The sequence below is a fragment of the Gossypium raimondii genome, chromosome 9, assembly GCF_025698545.1.
Source record: "Gossypium raimondii isolate GPD5lz chromosome 9, ASM2569854v1, whole genome shotgun sequence".
Lineage (NCBI taxonomy): Eukaryota > Viridiplantae > Streptophyta > Magnoliopsida > Malvales > Malvaceae > Gossypium > Gossypium raimondii.
In genome coordinates, this window is record NC_068573.1 from 40,846,538 (window position 1) to 40,863,627 (window position 17,090).

General features: G+C 33.8%; 2 protein-coding genes across 3 annotated transcripts; both read left to right on the top strand.

Annotated features, from left to right (window-relative positions):
- The first annotated feature begins 294 nt into the window (after positions 1–294).
- On the top strand, positions 295–5,562 carry LOC105799729 (uncharacterized). 2 transcript variants are annotated; one of them, XM_012630419.2, is made up of 8 exons: positions 295–499; positions 594–779; positions 928–1,050; positions 1,674–1,711; positions 1,804–1,960; positions 2,042–4,723; positions 4,840–4,943; positions 5,045–5,562. In XM_012630419.2, the coding sequence occupies exons 1-8, from the start codon at positions 404–406 to the stop codon at positions 5,295–5,297; spliced, it is 3,639 nt and encodes a 1,212-aa protein (XP_012485873.2). In that variant the 5' UTR covers positions 295–403; the 3' UTR covers positions 5,298–5,562. The 2 variants fall into 2 exon arrangements, with proteins under 2 accessions (XP_012485873.2, XP_052476604.1); XM_052620644.1 differs by having other exon boundaries at positions 4,852–4,943.
- Positions 5,563–12,403: 6,841 nt separating this feature from the next.
- Positions 12,404–15,066, top strand: LOC105799730 (probable pectinesterase 15). Its single transcript, XM_012630421.2, has 5 exons — positions 12,404–12,968; positions 13,128–13,299; positions 14,165–14,371; positions 14,465–14,715; positions 14,804–15,066. Exons 1-5 carry the CDS (start codon positions 12,520–12,522, stop codon positions 14,949–14,951), a joined length of 1,227 nt encoding a protein of 408 aa, XP_012485875.1. The 5' UTR covers positions 12,404–12,519; the 3' UTR covers positions 14,952–15,066.
- The last annotated feature ends 2,024 nt before the right edge of the window (positions 15,067–17,090 follow it).

Sequence of the window (17,090 nt, forward strand, 5' to 3'; positions counted from 1 at the left end):
GTTGAATCTTTGTTTGTCCAACCAACTATCCTTGGTGTACGTTAGAGTTTTGTCTCATGGTAGGCAATTAGATCCAGTTTGTTTGGGGCACTTGCTTATTCATCAACCAATTATTTTGAGCCACCTCAAAAGTCTTGTTTCAAAGTTGACTTAATGTACACGTGTCGTTGTGTTGGAACGGTCATAGTATGAACTTCATTACACCGGAGTGTTCCTCTGCATGGGAAACAAAGACGATAATAAAGTTAACAAGTATGCTTCACAACAATGACTGGCAAGCTAATAATCTCCTTTTAGTCCAGTAATTCAATAGTTTGTAGTGTTTTTGCTACGCTATCTCTGAAAGTTTTCCTGATTAACTCAGACCGAAACAGATTTAGAAAAGAAAAGTGCTGGAAAAACAATGTTCAGGTTGCATAAAACAAGGCCAACACCGCCGCCAAGTAATAAATCAGGGGAAAAGATAGATTTTACGTTCTCCAATTTCAAACTGGTTCAGGTAATCATTCATTTCGTCTTCATCTTGTTCTTCTTCTATGTTCCATTTTACTTGCATTATATGTGTGTGTGTGTTTTCTGGTGTTTTTATATAGGTACCAAAAGGATGGGACAGGTTGATCATGTCGATAATCTCAATGGAGAATGGGAAAACCATGGCAAAGACAAGCAAAACAGTAGTTCGAAATGGGAGTTGTCAATGGACAGAGACTTTGTCGGAATCTATTTGGGTTTCAAAAACAGAGATGGAAGATTGTTTCTTCAAGCTTGTTGTTGCAATGGTAACTTTGTTAATGAAATACTGTTGGATCTTTGTTTACAGTTCTGTATATAGTTGTTGGAACATGATCTGAACATGTTCGATTCAATTAAGGTGACAAATTAGATGATAAAAGAAGGTTGAAAAGAAAATGAATATTGAAATTGTAGGGATCAGCAAGATCTAGCATTCTTGGAGAGGCGACAGTGAATATGACAGGCTATATAAATTCAACCATCACTGTTCCGGTCTCATTGCCATTAAAAAAATGCAACCATGGCACAGTTTTGCAGGTGATTTTTCAACCATCTTATTTCTTCTCTATTATTATTATTTGTTTTTTTTACATTAAATGCATACCATTTAATTAGAAACATGAAGACAAAGGAGCCATTTGCTCAGTTCGGTAGTGGCTGGACCCGTTTTAAGGCGGTGGGGGCTGCCCATGGTAGTCAAGGTCTAATGAGTAAACCTCTTTTCCACTATCGCTAAATAGCATGCATTCATTGGGTTGGGTATGGCCCCTGTATCACACATCATATTTTATTTAACATGTTATAACTTGGAACACATGACCAACAGTTGCATTAAAAACATAAGCTGGTACTCGTAATGATGATTTGATAGAAATATTTTCATATAAACAGATTTTGATGTTGGTTAGTATTGTGGACATCACTTCAGTTGTAGCTGGTAGTTGTAAGCGGTCAGAAGATTCAAGTTTGGTCGAAACAAATAAAAAAGTGAAAGAGATATCTTAGGAAGATGGTTACCTCCTAAGTAATTTAGATTTTAGAGCAAATTTAATGACATGAACTAAATTAAAGTAGGACTTTTGATAATATGAATGAAACATAAAATTGAAACACAGTTGTGTTTTTCTAACGAATATTACACTTGTGATTCTGATATGCAGATGAAAATTCAATGTTTGACACCAAGACGAAAACCCATGTTTGTATCATTCCCTGCCCTTCCTTCCCTTGTTTTTTGTTTTCCTTTAAATGTTGTATTGGATCATAAACACTTGCAATGGATTATTTCAGGGACAATGACTCAAAGCAGACAAATTCCCATGAAGGTAATAGCACTGAACACTCTCCTGATCTAAGCCTTAACTGGGATGGTCCACAGAGTTTAATTGCAAATAGTGATGGGTCGTCCCCAAGTTCAGCCCCACGCCAAGAAGAACTCGTGAGTAGGGTACGTTAGAGTCTCATCCTGTTTTGTTGTTAAATCATATTTAATGACTGTATTAACAATGCTAAACTTCCATTACTGCAGGAAGCAAGTTTCTCAGCTTCTGATTCCCATTGCAGCTATGGTTCAGCTGCAAGCAATTTGAATGGTGACACTCGGAGCCTGATGGGAATACAAGATTCTCCCATTTCCCACAATGGGAATTCTCACATTGATGACCATCTTTCTCATTCAAATCATTCATCGTTTGTTTCACAAAGCAGTTTCTCGGATAATAAGCAAGAGTTTTGCGCTGCATCAACTTTAAGAGCCACAGATCCTTCCAAGAATCTTCTTGAAGCAGCAGAGAAAACGATTGAAGAGCTTCATGCAGAATCAAAGATGTGGGAGAGGAATGCGGACAAGTTAATGCTTGATTTGGACATGTTGAGGAAAGAATACTCTGACCAGTCTAAAAATCACGCAATTTTGGCTATGGAGCTCTCGGCAGCGAATGTGGAACGCAATGGACTACGAAAAGAAGTTGAACAGCTGAAAACGTTATTGGAGAAATCAATGGCGAAACAACCAACCTATGAAGATTCAACATTTGAGGATGCTGGAGCAACCCTTTTACACAAGGAACTGGAAAATGAAATTAAGTTCCTTAAAGAGTCTAATGACAGCCTCGCTTTGCAGTTGAAGAGGAGCCAAGATGCAAATGTTGAGCTTGTTTCAGTTCTTCAGGAGCTGGAACAGACCATAGAAAAGCAAAAAGTTCAAATGGGGACTATTACAGCCCTGCAATCACAGGTGAGTGAATTGGAGAACTGTATGCAGCTAAATTCAGAGGAAAACAGCAACTTAATGATACAGCTTCAACAATCAAGGGAATCAGAGAAGAATTTGCAGGCCGAGGTCCAATATCTTGAACAGATGAAAAACAAAGAAAGTGATGCCCTTTTGGATATTGAGGAGGAATACAAGACTAAGTTAGCAGCTAAAGAAAGAGAAATCATTGGTTTGAAAGTAAAGCTATCCGAGTCTCGAAAGGAAGGAAATTTCGCGAATCCGGAGTCTCGAAATGCCCACGTCACACCTCTGATCAGAGAAATTGAAGCCTTAAAAGTAAAACTAGAGGAGTTAGAAACTGACTGCAATGAGCTGACTGATGAAAATCTTGAATTACTACTCAAGATAAAGGAAACAAATAACAATGTCTATGGAGGAGTTGCTTCCAATGATTTTTCATCTGATGAGATTTCAGCTAAGCTTGCAATGAGTGAACAGAAGTCAGAAATGCTTTTCCTGGAAGAGAAACTAAGAAAGAAAATTCTGAGGGAGATTCAAAGTGATTATAACAGTTACATTCTGGAACTTGAAACTCAGACAACAGAACTGGAAGCTAAAGGAACTGAAGTAGTGAAGGAGTTAGCTCAGAAAAGGACTGAAATGCAAACACTGGAGGCTACTTTGCTGTCAAAGGAAGAGGAGAACATGGAGCTTAGAATGAATCAGAGTAAACTGCAGGATATGCATCATCAGTTGTTGGCTGCTGAAGATAAGTGTGAATATCTGAGAAGAGAAAATACAAAGTTACAAGCAACTAATGAGACACTCATTGAAGAATGCAATTCACTTAACAAGTCAGCTGAAGAGTTGAGGAAGGAGAAGTCAGAATTGGAAGAGCATTGTGCTCAGTTGGAGGCCAAATTAAAAGAATGCAGCAAAAAAGTTGAAGTTTTGGACCAAAATCTAACTTTGGTGATTGAAGACTTTGCATCAAAAGAGAAAAAACTAACATTAGAATTAAATGCAATTCATGATAAGAGCAAGAAACTTGAGGCAAAACTGAAGCTTGAAGAAAGCTCCTGGAACCAAATGTATTTGGAGAAGACCAATGAAGTTGAGAATCTTGTAATAGAGGTGGAAAACCTTGGTAAGCAACTCTCTGCAGCACATCATGAGAAAGAGAAAACAGCTTGTGAAATTTCTGGTTTACAAGCAGATAAAGTTAGACTGGAGTTGGCTCTTGAAGAAGCTCAATCTAACCTGAAACTTACACAGAGTGAATTCAAGAAAATAGAAAGTGAAGCTAAAACACAAGTGGAAGACCTATTGGGTGAACTTACAGCTGCTAGAGAAAACCATGAAATACTGATGGCAGAACATGAAAAATCTTTGAAGTTGTTAGAGAGTTACAAATCCAGTGAAGGGAAACTTAAAACCGTTGTGAATGAGCTTGAACTAAAGCTAACTGTTTCTGAATATGAAAGACAACAAGTATCAGAGCAATCTAACAATATGAAGGTTCAGCTGCTGAAGATAGAAAATCTTCAGGATGACATTTCGGCTCTGACAGATGAACGCAATGCGATTAAAGCCGATAAAGAGAATCTGGAAGCTTCATTGCATCTACTATCCAGAGAATGTCATGATCTGAAAGCAGAGAAAAATTACTCAATGCAGCAGATTTCTACCTTGCAAAAGATGGTTTCAGAAATAGAGGACTATAAACATGATAAAATAGTCTTGGAAGAAAAACTTGTGCGGACGGAAGGCGATCTCGTGGCGAAACAGGCTTTATTAACGCAGGATGAAGAAATTAAAAACGAGCTTAATAAGATCAAGCAAACAAACAGGCAATTCCAGCAGCAAATTAAACAGCTTCAAGAGGAGAAAGATGAGCTTCTCATAAAAGCTCAAACCCTTGAAGAAAATTTGAAACTGAAAGTGGAAGAAAAACAGAAGCAGCGCCATTCCAATTCTCACAGAAACAAAAGAGAGGCAAGGAATCTACTTCCATTACGAAACCACATAGTTCCTTTGATTTAGAATTTACATCTTGGTTATTCGCATATGAATATTATGAACTGTTATAAATTCTGAATTTAGTTTTTCAGCTCTCTCTCCAGGATAGGCATTACGATTCCAATGAGGGAAGCCATGGAAATGAATTTGCCAGGGTCATGGAAGCCAATAACAAGTATAGAGTTCGTGTAAATAGGTGAGACTAGTAACATGTTACAGCATTAATAAAGCCCAGAATTTATCCTCCATGATGAAGTTTAACTCCATGACTTTTTCCTCCTATATGTCATCTTCCAGTTCCAGGTTATCAGAGGGTCGAAGAAGTCAATCAAATACTCCAAGAAAATCATCCATTGAAGGTGAAGTGGTGGCAAAAGAGAAATATGAACGTACAAAATCAACTCTAGAGGCAGAGTTAAGTGACATCCGCGAGCGTTATCTCCAAATGAGCCTTAAATACGCAGAAGTAGAAGCTCAACGTGAAGAACTTGTCATGAAGCTTAAAGGAGTGAAGAGCATTAGGAGGTTTTTCTTAAACCCTTCAAATTAACCAAATCTTCTTCTTTTTTTCCCTATAATTTGAAGTTTCATTTTCTCCCTACAAAATTCTTATAAAATACTGCTAGGTAGATTGCATTTTATCAAAATGGAAGAAAGTGTGTTTTTCTCCCGAGACAAACAACAAAGATGCTTATCTGGGTTTGTAACCAATAAAAAAGCCCAGAATCGGCACTTAGTATGGCTGCCCGATTGAAGGCGAGATTACTATTACTACTGTATTACTTTATCTTATCAATGCAAAAGCTTTTGGTCCATTCACGTCAGCGACAATCTTGAGGCACATTTCCCATTCAGATTTAGAACTTAATCCCGTCTATTGATGCAACATTTCGTACTTTCTTGGGATCATACACTGATTTCCTGTTCATTTAACTACAAGCGATAATGCTAAGTTTAACCCAAGTTTTAACATCTTCGTTTTCTTCGAAAATAACTCCAGTTGAATGGAGAAAATATTCATAAAATTTTGGTAACTTTTTTTAATTTAGTTCCTAAATTTTTAACACCTTAAAAGGTGAAGACTATATACTCTTTAGTGTCGTGTCATCATCTAAAAAATATACTAATTTTTATATTACATACATAGCATATGAATACATATATTTATATTATTATTATTATTATTATTATTATTTTAATTGGAGATGGATTATTATGAATTTGAATAAAGGTAAAGAAACAACTTTACCTTGAAAATTTATATGAATATCTTAAATATTGAATTCCATAAATAAAAATTACATAAATTGTCCTAAGTTTTATTTAAAATTATATTTTGGTCATGCAACTTTCAAAATTACATATAGTTACTAACGTTTTCAAATTGTTATATTTTTGCCACTCGGATGTTAACTTCCATTAAAAAGTAATATTGCACCTTTAATTCAAAGGGATAATAGCTAATTTGGTCCTTTAACTATAGTTAAAAATCATTTTAATATTTTAAAACTTTCTAATTATTGTTATTAAGAAAATTTTAAACTACCAAAAGGATTTTTAACTATAGCTTAGGGCCAAATTAGCTATTAACCTCTAAATTAAGGTGCAACATTACTTTTTTATCAAAAGCTAACAACGAGTGACAAAATGTAACAATTTGATAATGTTAGTGACTATTATGTAACTTTTAAAAGTTATGTGACCAAAATGTAATTTTAAACAAAGTTTAGGATAGTTGATGTAGTTTACCAAAATTAATATTATTAATTGTTTTGAAATTAATGAAATTATAGTTACTCATCTATACTATTAATTAAGCTTCGACTAAGTTGGTGTCATGAGTCAACCGGACAATAACTCGATTTGAGAAATTATGAAAATATCTTTTGTAATTAAAATAAGATATATTATTCGAAGATACTTTAATATTTTATTTTAAAAACAATAAAAATATGCATATGGTAGGATTTGATCCAATTACATTAATAAAACCTTTAATTTAAAATTCAACTAAAGCTTTATTTTAATAATTTTGTACATTTTAATTTTATTATCATATATATTTCATGTGTTATTATCAATTAGTTTCAAACGATACATTTCGTTTTTATTGTATATTATTTTTAAACATTCATCTATGTTATAAATACTTGGTTTCCACACGTGTAGAATTTCTTATTAATAATGTTGTTGATTGAGTTGGTGTCACAAGTTAACTCGACACCAACTTAAGATTGATAACACCACCGTGGTAAACAGTTGTACTCTTATTTTTAATCTGATGTGTTTGTATTTTGTTTTACTCACAATTTAATCTAATTTTTTCATTTTAATATCGTACATATTTCATTGGAATTATTAGTTAGTTTGAACCATACGTTTCATTATTTATTATATGTTATTTTCAAAAACATTTTTACATTCTAAATACCTAGTTTCTATACTTATACGCATGTAATACCTAGTTTCACATAATATTTTTCCATGCAATGAAATATTTATCTTTTAGATTGTGTAGCCGGAACGGAATGCAATATAGCTCTTTTTACATTTGTATTTATCACTAAGAAAAACCTATAGTGTCTACGTGATCTACATTTCAATCTCATTCATCCTCTTTTAACTTTTAAAGTTGTGATAATTTTTCCTACCAAAACAATACATAATCCAACCAAAAAAAAAACAGTTGTGATAAATTTGGCATCTACAAATTGATCGTGTAGTCCTATCCCGAAGGTTATGCAACATTCTCCACCATCCGCGATAAAAGCTAGTCATCACTTCATATAGCAGCTTGAAATAATATCAGAAATTCACAAGCAGAATTTTTCTCCTTGCAAGTGGCAGGAAGTGACTGGTTAACAAGCCCCACTCTCGAAACATGACTCTCGAGTCGCCACCAGATAAAACGACCCATAATATATCCCCATGTGATAAACAGGAAAGAGTAGCCATCGCAATTTAAAATCCCAGGGGCTTTGAAAAGAAACAAGAGGAAAAAGAGGGAGGTGTCATCATAATGTGGTGCAAATTAGGGTTGGTGGCAATGGCATATACTTTGGAAGATGCTGAAACTAGCAAACTCAACTTCACTCGATTCCCACTTCTCTTGTTTGCTTTTCTTTTATTAAAAAAAAGAAAAGTAAATTTGATAATTCTGGAAACAATGTGAATATGATCTATAAAAAATAATTATAATAAGATACGGCATGAAAAAATAACATGAAATATATACACATAAAAAAATTATTAAAAAAATCATAAAAGATTATATAAAAACATTATATTAAATATGTTTTATGATAAAAAAATAATATAAATATATGGAAGGGATTGATGTGACGACACACTTTTACTTAAAGTCACCGCACCCTTTTATTGCCCTTATGACCAAGGAAGATTTAAATGAATACCTATATCAACCCATATACATAGCTTCAGTATCAGCCCTCTTATGTTCTGCACCATCATCACCAGGCCATCCCTGCCGATGGCTTGAAATGCTCAAATCAGGCAGGCAGGGGTGGCCAAGGCTTTCTTTTTCGCTGATGATGGCTCGTTTCCAACCAGGTAGCGTGGGAGTAAATGAAGAATTGAATTGTTCAAAAAACTGAATCCCCTTTCCTCAAATGGCAAATTCTCTTATAGGGCAACTTCGATCCTTTGGCAATTTTGGCTTTCTCTGCAACATTTCTCTTCACTTCATTATATGATTTGCAGGGCTAGCTCGAGGTAACTTTCACCAGTGGGCGTCAGATTCTCTTATTATATATGTATTTGGTATGTATTTGTTTGTAGGCCAATGGCCAAGGTTTTAGTATGCTGCAGTATTGTCGTACCGAGTTGTATTTGCTGAATAAATTTGCTCTAAATAAAGATTGCTGATGAGTGATAAGCTTGCTTATAAGGTCAATGGAAGCTTGTTCTAAGAAGAAAACACACCCAAGAACGCTTAGCAATGCCATAATAGTTACAGTAATATGGTACATTTATTTAAATCTTATCCCTTTTTCCTTGAAAAAACATAATTAAATGGGTCCATACGCTCTTACTTTAGAGAAATGGGATCCCTTTATGTTTTTATCCTCTTTTTTTGTTAATGCCATTTACGAAAAGACACGAGAGTCTAACCATGGGTTGGACATACGATCATCTTTATGCTTATGAATACTACTATTTGTTATATAAAAAAAGGGCCATTAATATACATATTTAAGGAGCCTAAGCTGACAATAAGGATTGGAAATCATCTTCATAAACATTCATATGGTGTTTAAATTATTTTGACCTTACCTCTTTGTGCAAGAGCTTTTAAGTTGTTGGGTTGTTTCCTTAGGAAGATTTCTTGGGATAGAATTAGAGTTGGCAAAACAATTCAAGTGTGAAAATTCTGAAAATTCTTTTGAATGAATCTAACATAAAATCGAATTCAATTTGAGTTGATTTTAAAATTAAAATTCGAGTCCAAAAAATTCAAACTTTGAGAAAAGAGCTCGAATTCAAGAAAACTCGAGTCTGGAAAAGAGCTCAAGCTTAAGAAAGCTTAATCCCGTAACTATCCTTTCCTGAAATAAATTCAATCCTAAACTGAAAAATAATTAGTTTGCAGTTATGATAAACCAACTTTGTTTAAAGTTTGTTATAAACAATTAGAACCAAAACAGACAACTTAAGAAAAATGAGCAAAGAAAATAACTGACACAATTCTGATATAAAGATTCTATGCCTGAGAAGCCTCACTCAAGATAAATCTTTATTCAACCACCAGACAATTCAAGAATACAGTTCTTTCTTTATTGGCTAAAGCATCGATAAAAAGCTAATGATCTTACACCACACAATGGTCACAAGACAGAAATACAAACACCCTATTCAACAAAACACTCACTCAAAAGAAGAAACAAATAAACAAGCTAATAAACAACAAGTTGCGCAGCCAATATATTATGAATGACTATCTTATGTAAAACACAAAACTTTACCGTTAGCCTAGCGGGAGAAAGAGGAGTACTTTTGGTCATTAACAATATGGTTGTGGTCTTGGGTACATTCATCACTAATACTCTGATTATTCAGAAATCATTTGATAATGTCCAGACTAAAATTAAATAAATTCTCACGTCCCTTAACTTACTAAAAGTTAGCCGACCCTTCAACGCCAATGTCGTACTGTAGATTGCAATAGAATTCTTGCACAATTTCTTTGACATATGTTATGGCAAAAGTGTACTTCAGGAGATTTTTTGTTTTAATGTAACGACCCGAAAATTAGTGATGTAAAAAATCCAGTTTTGAGACTCCATTTTAGTAAACCGGGCCTATAAATAATTTTATTAAATATTTATAAAGTTATATATTAGGTAAATTGAATTTTGGATATCGAATTAGTGATTAATTAAGGTATAGGAGCTAAATTGTAAAACTTAAATTACTATAGATTTTAATTGGAAACTTAGATTACGGATCAATGTAGTAATTATACCACATTGGAAGTGTAGTGGACCGTAAATGATCCTATTTTTATACGTTACTTCGTTTTTTGTTTTAATTGAAACTAAAATAATTTTCAACTTTGTTTTAAAAATCATAAACTTTATTTTGAATAGAATTTAAATATTTTTATAATTTTTGAATAAATTAAAGGTATTTATCATATTAATGTTTCGATAGCATCTTCCATTCGTACCATACATTGGGACAAGCGATGGGTGTTATAATTATAATGCAAGAAGACAACTTATATTAATAGGTAATCTAAATTATACATTGCCCGTAGAAATCAAATTGAACAATTGACTCATGTGAACTATTATATTGTCTATAAGTCTAACTAGGAAGATTGTTTGTCTTAATTATCGGAGAGAATGACTCTCAAAAATAGAGACACATGTGTAATTGTCTAAATTGACAATATATCGGACTAGACTCAAGTAGAATTTATCTTAGATCTGTTTATGAATTTATTCCCTTATAACGTTTATAGTGTGACTTACCTTAATAATGTCTAAGTGACTAACTTTGTGTACATAGTTCATGTGCTTTGATATATTGAAAGCATATGCTCTCATGGTAGTAAACTAAAAGTTAACATATGGGGCACATAATTTATGTATGGCATGACTTCACTTATAATAGTAGAATTCATAACTCGGTTGAAGAGTAAATGATATTCTCTCATTGGTTGATACTAGCATTAAAACTCATTGTTAGGCCATAGGTGTGTTGGGCTAAGTTTGCCACAATGCCCAATAACTCGGTCCAAAACTAAACAATTAAAAACTCAATTCAACCTGCTGGTTCAAGAATGAGTGTCAAAACATTTTCAAGAGAAAGAATTGGAAGATCCAATCACTCAAGACTATTTGTTTCATGTTGTTTGGGTTGCAAAGATGCAAGCTCAATTAATGAAGCTAAATGGACGTTTTTAGTAAGCTTACAAGAGACCCAACTGTGAAGAGTTGGGCCACACGTACAAGCAATGAATAATCTAATTACAAAAGCATAAACAAATAATAATAGTTATCTCTAAATTTTTCTATCACATAAGGAATCAAAAAATGACTTAAAGTTTTTTAAAATTAATTTTTAAATATTTATAAGTAAAAAAGCAAGAATATGTAACATGCAAATTGCACTCGACTTTAATGATGAATTACAACAAAATTGTGCTGGTGCAATATAGCGTTGCGACACTTATTTCTTAACTTGTTTAATCGGTTTTGAGCGATTCACAGGTTAATTGGTCTAACTCTTATGTTCAGACTTGTACCTTGATAAATTTAATTTAATTTAAACAACATGAAGGAAGAAGTAGACATATTTGAACAAGTTTATCGAAAGAGGAAAGATATTAATGAAATTAAATCAACAAATTTCTATCAAATCACTAGAGTTATCATTATTAAAGGATAACGGAAGTGGTTGTATAGGTTTGAACCTCATACTTGATGCAAGGCAAATCATTTCCTATTATACCAGTGGCTAGTTGACATCAAATTCCAAGGGTTAAGCCTAAGATTATGTATATAATCTACCTTATATTTTGCATGACTTTAGCGTATAACAAAACTCTTTTCATGGACATAACACAGTAATCTCAATCTATGTTATATGAACTTTTTCCGTACGTAATATCTTATATTAAATAAATATCTAAATACGCTAACATAACTTAGAGTACTCCTGCCTTGTAATCATAAGCTCCATTAGGAGAACATAGGAGTTTGGCTGATTGTGCTGAACTGCTTTAAAATATATGCCTTAAATTTCATTGTTGTGATTATCTTAAAATATGTAAGGTCAGAAGTATATGTTACTCAAACGCCCCCATGCAAATCCAAATTAGAATAGTCATTATGGTGATGAAATCATAATTACATTAAGCATATTTTCATTTTGTTTAAATTGATAAAGAAGTATAAATTACTCAAATGAACAGGCAAATCTTGCGTTCCTTTGTTTTCATCATTGCTATAATCAGATCATCTTTCCTTTTCTCTTTCTCTCTGCATCTCTCATGGGTTAGCGTATGCAGTTTCTAACCTTTTTTTAACTCTTTCGTATCTTTATTTTCTACACCATTACTTTCGGCCTTTTAATTTATGAAAATCAATAACCAGGCCCTCCCACAGATATATCTTACCTCCCACGCCAAACATCACTTAACCGCCCCTCGTCCTTCCAAGGGAATATAATAAAGCCGTACCTTTGCCTTTGCTCTTTTAGCTCAAAAATTACATCATTCTCTAACTAATCCCCCCATTGCATTAGCCATGAGGCTCAAAACTAACTCCATTTGGCTCTTTGCCTTTCTCTTTGCACTCTTTTCCATCCTAATCTCTCTGTATACACTCCCTCCTTCTTCCCAAGCAACCATCTCCATGAAATTTGAAGCTTCCTTCGTCAAGAAAGTTGTGAGCCAAAGCGGTGAATTCATATCTTTGCTAACGAGGATGGTGTCTAGACATCATCATCATCATCGTCATCGACGTCGTCACCATCATCACCATCATAGGAGGGGGCGTGAGCACAAATGTGATCATATCAAATGGAGGTCGAGCTTGAGCACTAGCAGCCTTATTTATCAATACAAAGTGTCACTTGTATTAACAGTTGACTTAGAGGGTTGCGGTAACTTCAGCAGTGCGCAGAAGGCTATCGATGCTGTTCCGGATTCCAGCCCCTCCAAGACCCTGATCATTATTTATTCTGGTACATACAGGTCATTATTGAAAAACGTTTCTTCCCTGTATGTAAATATTTGCACATGTATATGCACCATGAACAGCTAATATCATTGATGATCCACTATGATTCAATCTTGTGCAATATGCATGGAACTTTGAATCTAAGTTACAAACATGGGTGACCTCTGATTCAGGGAGAAGGTTGTGGTCCATGCAAGCAAATCCAACTTGATAATTCAAGGTGAGGGTTTTCTCAACACAGTTATAGAATGGAATGACACTGCAACTTCCACTGGAGGAACAGTGTACAGCTCTTCGGTTGCCATCTTTGCTTCTAACTTCACAGCCTATAACATTAGCTTTAAGGTAAATCATCACACTTAATTCCTGAAATTAACATTGCGTGTGTAGTATAGCCTACAAATTTAGCTTCAATCTCACTGTCTTTAACTTCTATCATTATATTTTCATAGTTGTTGCAATTTAGAGGTACTGAAAGGTGGATTTGGTCCATTTGTCCGTCCAATTTTCTCAAAATGCAACGTGGAGTATGACTATGAGCCTAACCTCATCTCTCGAATCTGATTGGACGTTCAAGGAAGACATATTTATGATGTACTAGATATTGTCTTACGTGTTGCTTATTTTACACATTTAAAAATTTACCATCGATAGAAAAAATCACTAAAATTAAAAAAGAGAAAGCGCAAATATTAATTTAAAATTTGTGAGATAAATTAACCTTTCAGCGGAAAATACATTTAAGAATATTTTGACCCTAAATAGGATCAACAAAAATTAAGTTCTAAAAATTTAATTTGACTATTTTTCTTATTCCAGGATATACCTATCCGAGGGTCGGCTATATGCTCGACTTGGACTGTGAAATTTATGGCATTGGACATGACTTTTGTAAATTTGGACCATCTAGACCTGAATTATTATTTTAATTATGAAATATTTATATAAAAATGGTTTTTATTTATTTAACACTAATCCGAGCCATTTAACCCAATCGGCAAAAGGATTGCAAAAATTTAGGTTGGTATCCAGCCTAATAAGTAAACTAGTCTAGTCTTGCATGGAAGACCGTCCTAGAATTTGAATGGATGCTTGTTCTTTAAAATTAGAGTTGAAATGCTTCAGAGTAATATTAAAAACATGGTAATGATTTGCGTTATTCTTGTTGATTAATTGATCAGTCTATTGATTGCCAATTTTTCTGGAAAAGAATACAGCTCCAGAGCCAATCCCTGGTGAAACCGGAAAGCAGGCAGTGGCGCTTAGAATAGCAGGGGATCAAGCTGCTTTCTACAATTGTGGATTTTATGGAGCCCAAGACACACTTCTGGATGATCGTGGCAGACATTATTTCAAAGGTTGTTTCATACAAGGTTCTATTGATATCATTTTTGGAAATGCTAGATCACTCTATCAGGTACCAACAATTTTCGGACGTCTTACCCATGCTGTTTTGTCACTGAACCCGACAATCGGATTTAGATTATACATTTCCACTAATTGTTGACAGGGTTGCGTTATCCACTCAATTGCTAAAGAAGGGACGAGTGGAGTTAGCGGATCCGTCACAGCTCATGCAAGACAATCGTTGAATGAGCAAACAGGGTTTTCATTCGTAAATTGCATCGTCCGGGGAACCGGGAGCGTCTGGCTTGGTAGAGCTTGGGGAGCGTATGCCACCGTCGTCTTCTCCCGAAGTTACATGTCGGATGTTGTGGCACCGGTCGGATGGAACGACTGGCGAGACCCTTCTAGAGACCAGTCTGTCATTTTCATTCATATATTAAAAACCATATTTATATGGCAATTATTTTATTATAATAAAAAATGAACTTTTTATTGTTTCCAGGACTGTTTTTTTTGGAGAATATGAGTGCTTGGGGCCTGGAGCAAACTACACATTCAGAGCTTCTTATGGGAAGCAGCTAATGGAATATGAAGCAGCTCACTACATGAACATATCATATATTGATGGAGATCAATGGCTTCAAGACTAGGCTTTCATCTTCATGCTATATATATATTATATCCTATATTCAAACCCTCATATAGTTTATGTAGAAAAATTCATTTCTGACGGAAATTATAAGTACATATGAAATTGTTATCTTATTCGCTCTTACTTACCCGCTACTTGGTTACCTGATTGGGTCTTGACCCGTCGATCCATGTGGTTTGCACTTTGAGTTCGCACGTGAGATGTTCACACCCCTCTATGGAATCGCATGATGTAGGTTCGCATCATCATGTAGACGAACCCATATCTAGTAAACATGTGTTAATCTTAGAATAGGGTACGTGTTGGCATGCATAGAGACCTACCTACGACATCACATTCATGAATAATAACTATATCATATAAATATACAATTTAACCCTTTTGAAGAACACATTCTAAAACACTCAACAAAAATAAAATGGAACAACCATTCTTTTAGTAAGTGATCTACTTTTATAACGTTTCATCAAAAATCCCTTTTTTTCAACATCTGAATCACTTTCAATCATAAGAAAAAGCGCAAGCACTCATTCTTAAAATTAAATTTTAAAACTCCCCTCTCCCAACTAATTTATTTAATTAAACTATATATTATATTTTAAAAATACTTGTTTTATTTGTCGAAAAAGATTTTAGTTGGTTGGATGTTCTAATTAAATATCCCAACTAATATTGGAATAGAAGTTGGACCACGATAGGTTAACAAACAGATTATAAAAGGAATAAGGTATGGAGGGAAATCAACAAATGCAGTTCGGATTTATTATTTCTATTTTATAAATTTCAGTAAATCCAAAACCGTATTGGTTAAAAACTCAATCTACTTTTACACAAGAAATAATTACAACCCAATAAAGTACCCTAATGTCACAATGACTTATCCCAAACAAGCTCACTTACAATAAGGATTACTCTCCAGTAAAATGCCTAATACAATAGTGTAAAAGTACAACGCAAAGAAAGCACAATACTTGACTAAAAAACACTCCAAAGACACTCACAACATGTGCGACAATACAACCTATTTATAGGTTGATATTAGCAATTTCTCCAAATAACTTGAGAAGATAAATCAAATTTTAAAATAAAGGAATTATCCACAAAAAATTTCTTTTTTAAATTAAAAAAATAAGTAAAATAAAAATAAAGTCAAAGGATGAAGGTAATGTTTGCCTTGCATCAAACTCTTCTCTTTCCTTTGCCATTTGTAAATTAAACTCTCGGTAATATTAAAATTAATCAAAGCAAAAATCAGCCATCCAAAATTATACAAGCTTATTGCATAGCTATACTAACTTGTTGTCCCAAGTGTTGCTCAAACAATGAGGGTAACAAGACTGCAACAGATAATTGAAGTCCCAACAATCTCCTTCTTTGACATTTTGACAAAATATGTCAGCAACTGATAATGCACGTGCCAAGAACTCCCTCTTTTGATATGCATCAAATCAAATCATCAACCTAGGAATTCAAATATAACTGAAGAAAATGCATTATCAAATGAAAACTCACCGCAGAAAAATGCATCATCAAATACCATGCTCAAACATCAATTAGTAAACCAAACATATCTTAAATCGCAAAAGATTTATAAATCATTATCAATTAGCCATCAAATCAGACATCACCAAATATCAATTAGTCAATCAAACATATCTTAAATCTCAAAGGATTTATAAAGCATTATCAATCCGCCATTAAGATATCAAGTTTGAAACAACTTCAAACAAAGTAGTACTAATCGTAAAAATAACAAAAGATTAGCAACAAAAAGGTGCAAAAGCAAATAGAACATAAGCAATCTTTCAAAACCAAATCTGCAATGTAAAATGTAATAGCGAGCATTCACCATCTCATCTCAACTTCAAACATTTGTTATTACTTCTCCTCCCCTTTCAAGGTTGTCTTCTTCAAATAGTAAATCAATTAAACAAACTTTAACTTGATAACAAATCAAAAATTTGATGGTCACTAAATTAACTATAAATATGACAAAGGCAAGTGCACCAATCAAACAATAGTATAGCTATGGTGAGTAGAGAATAACGTATCCACGAGGACTAAAAATACTAATAATTACCATTTTTCTATTATTTACTCGACAATTTGGAGTGATGTGTTTTAATCTAAAATTACT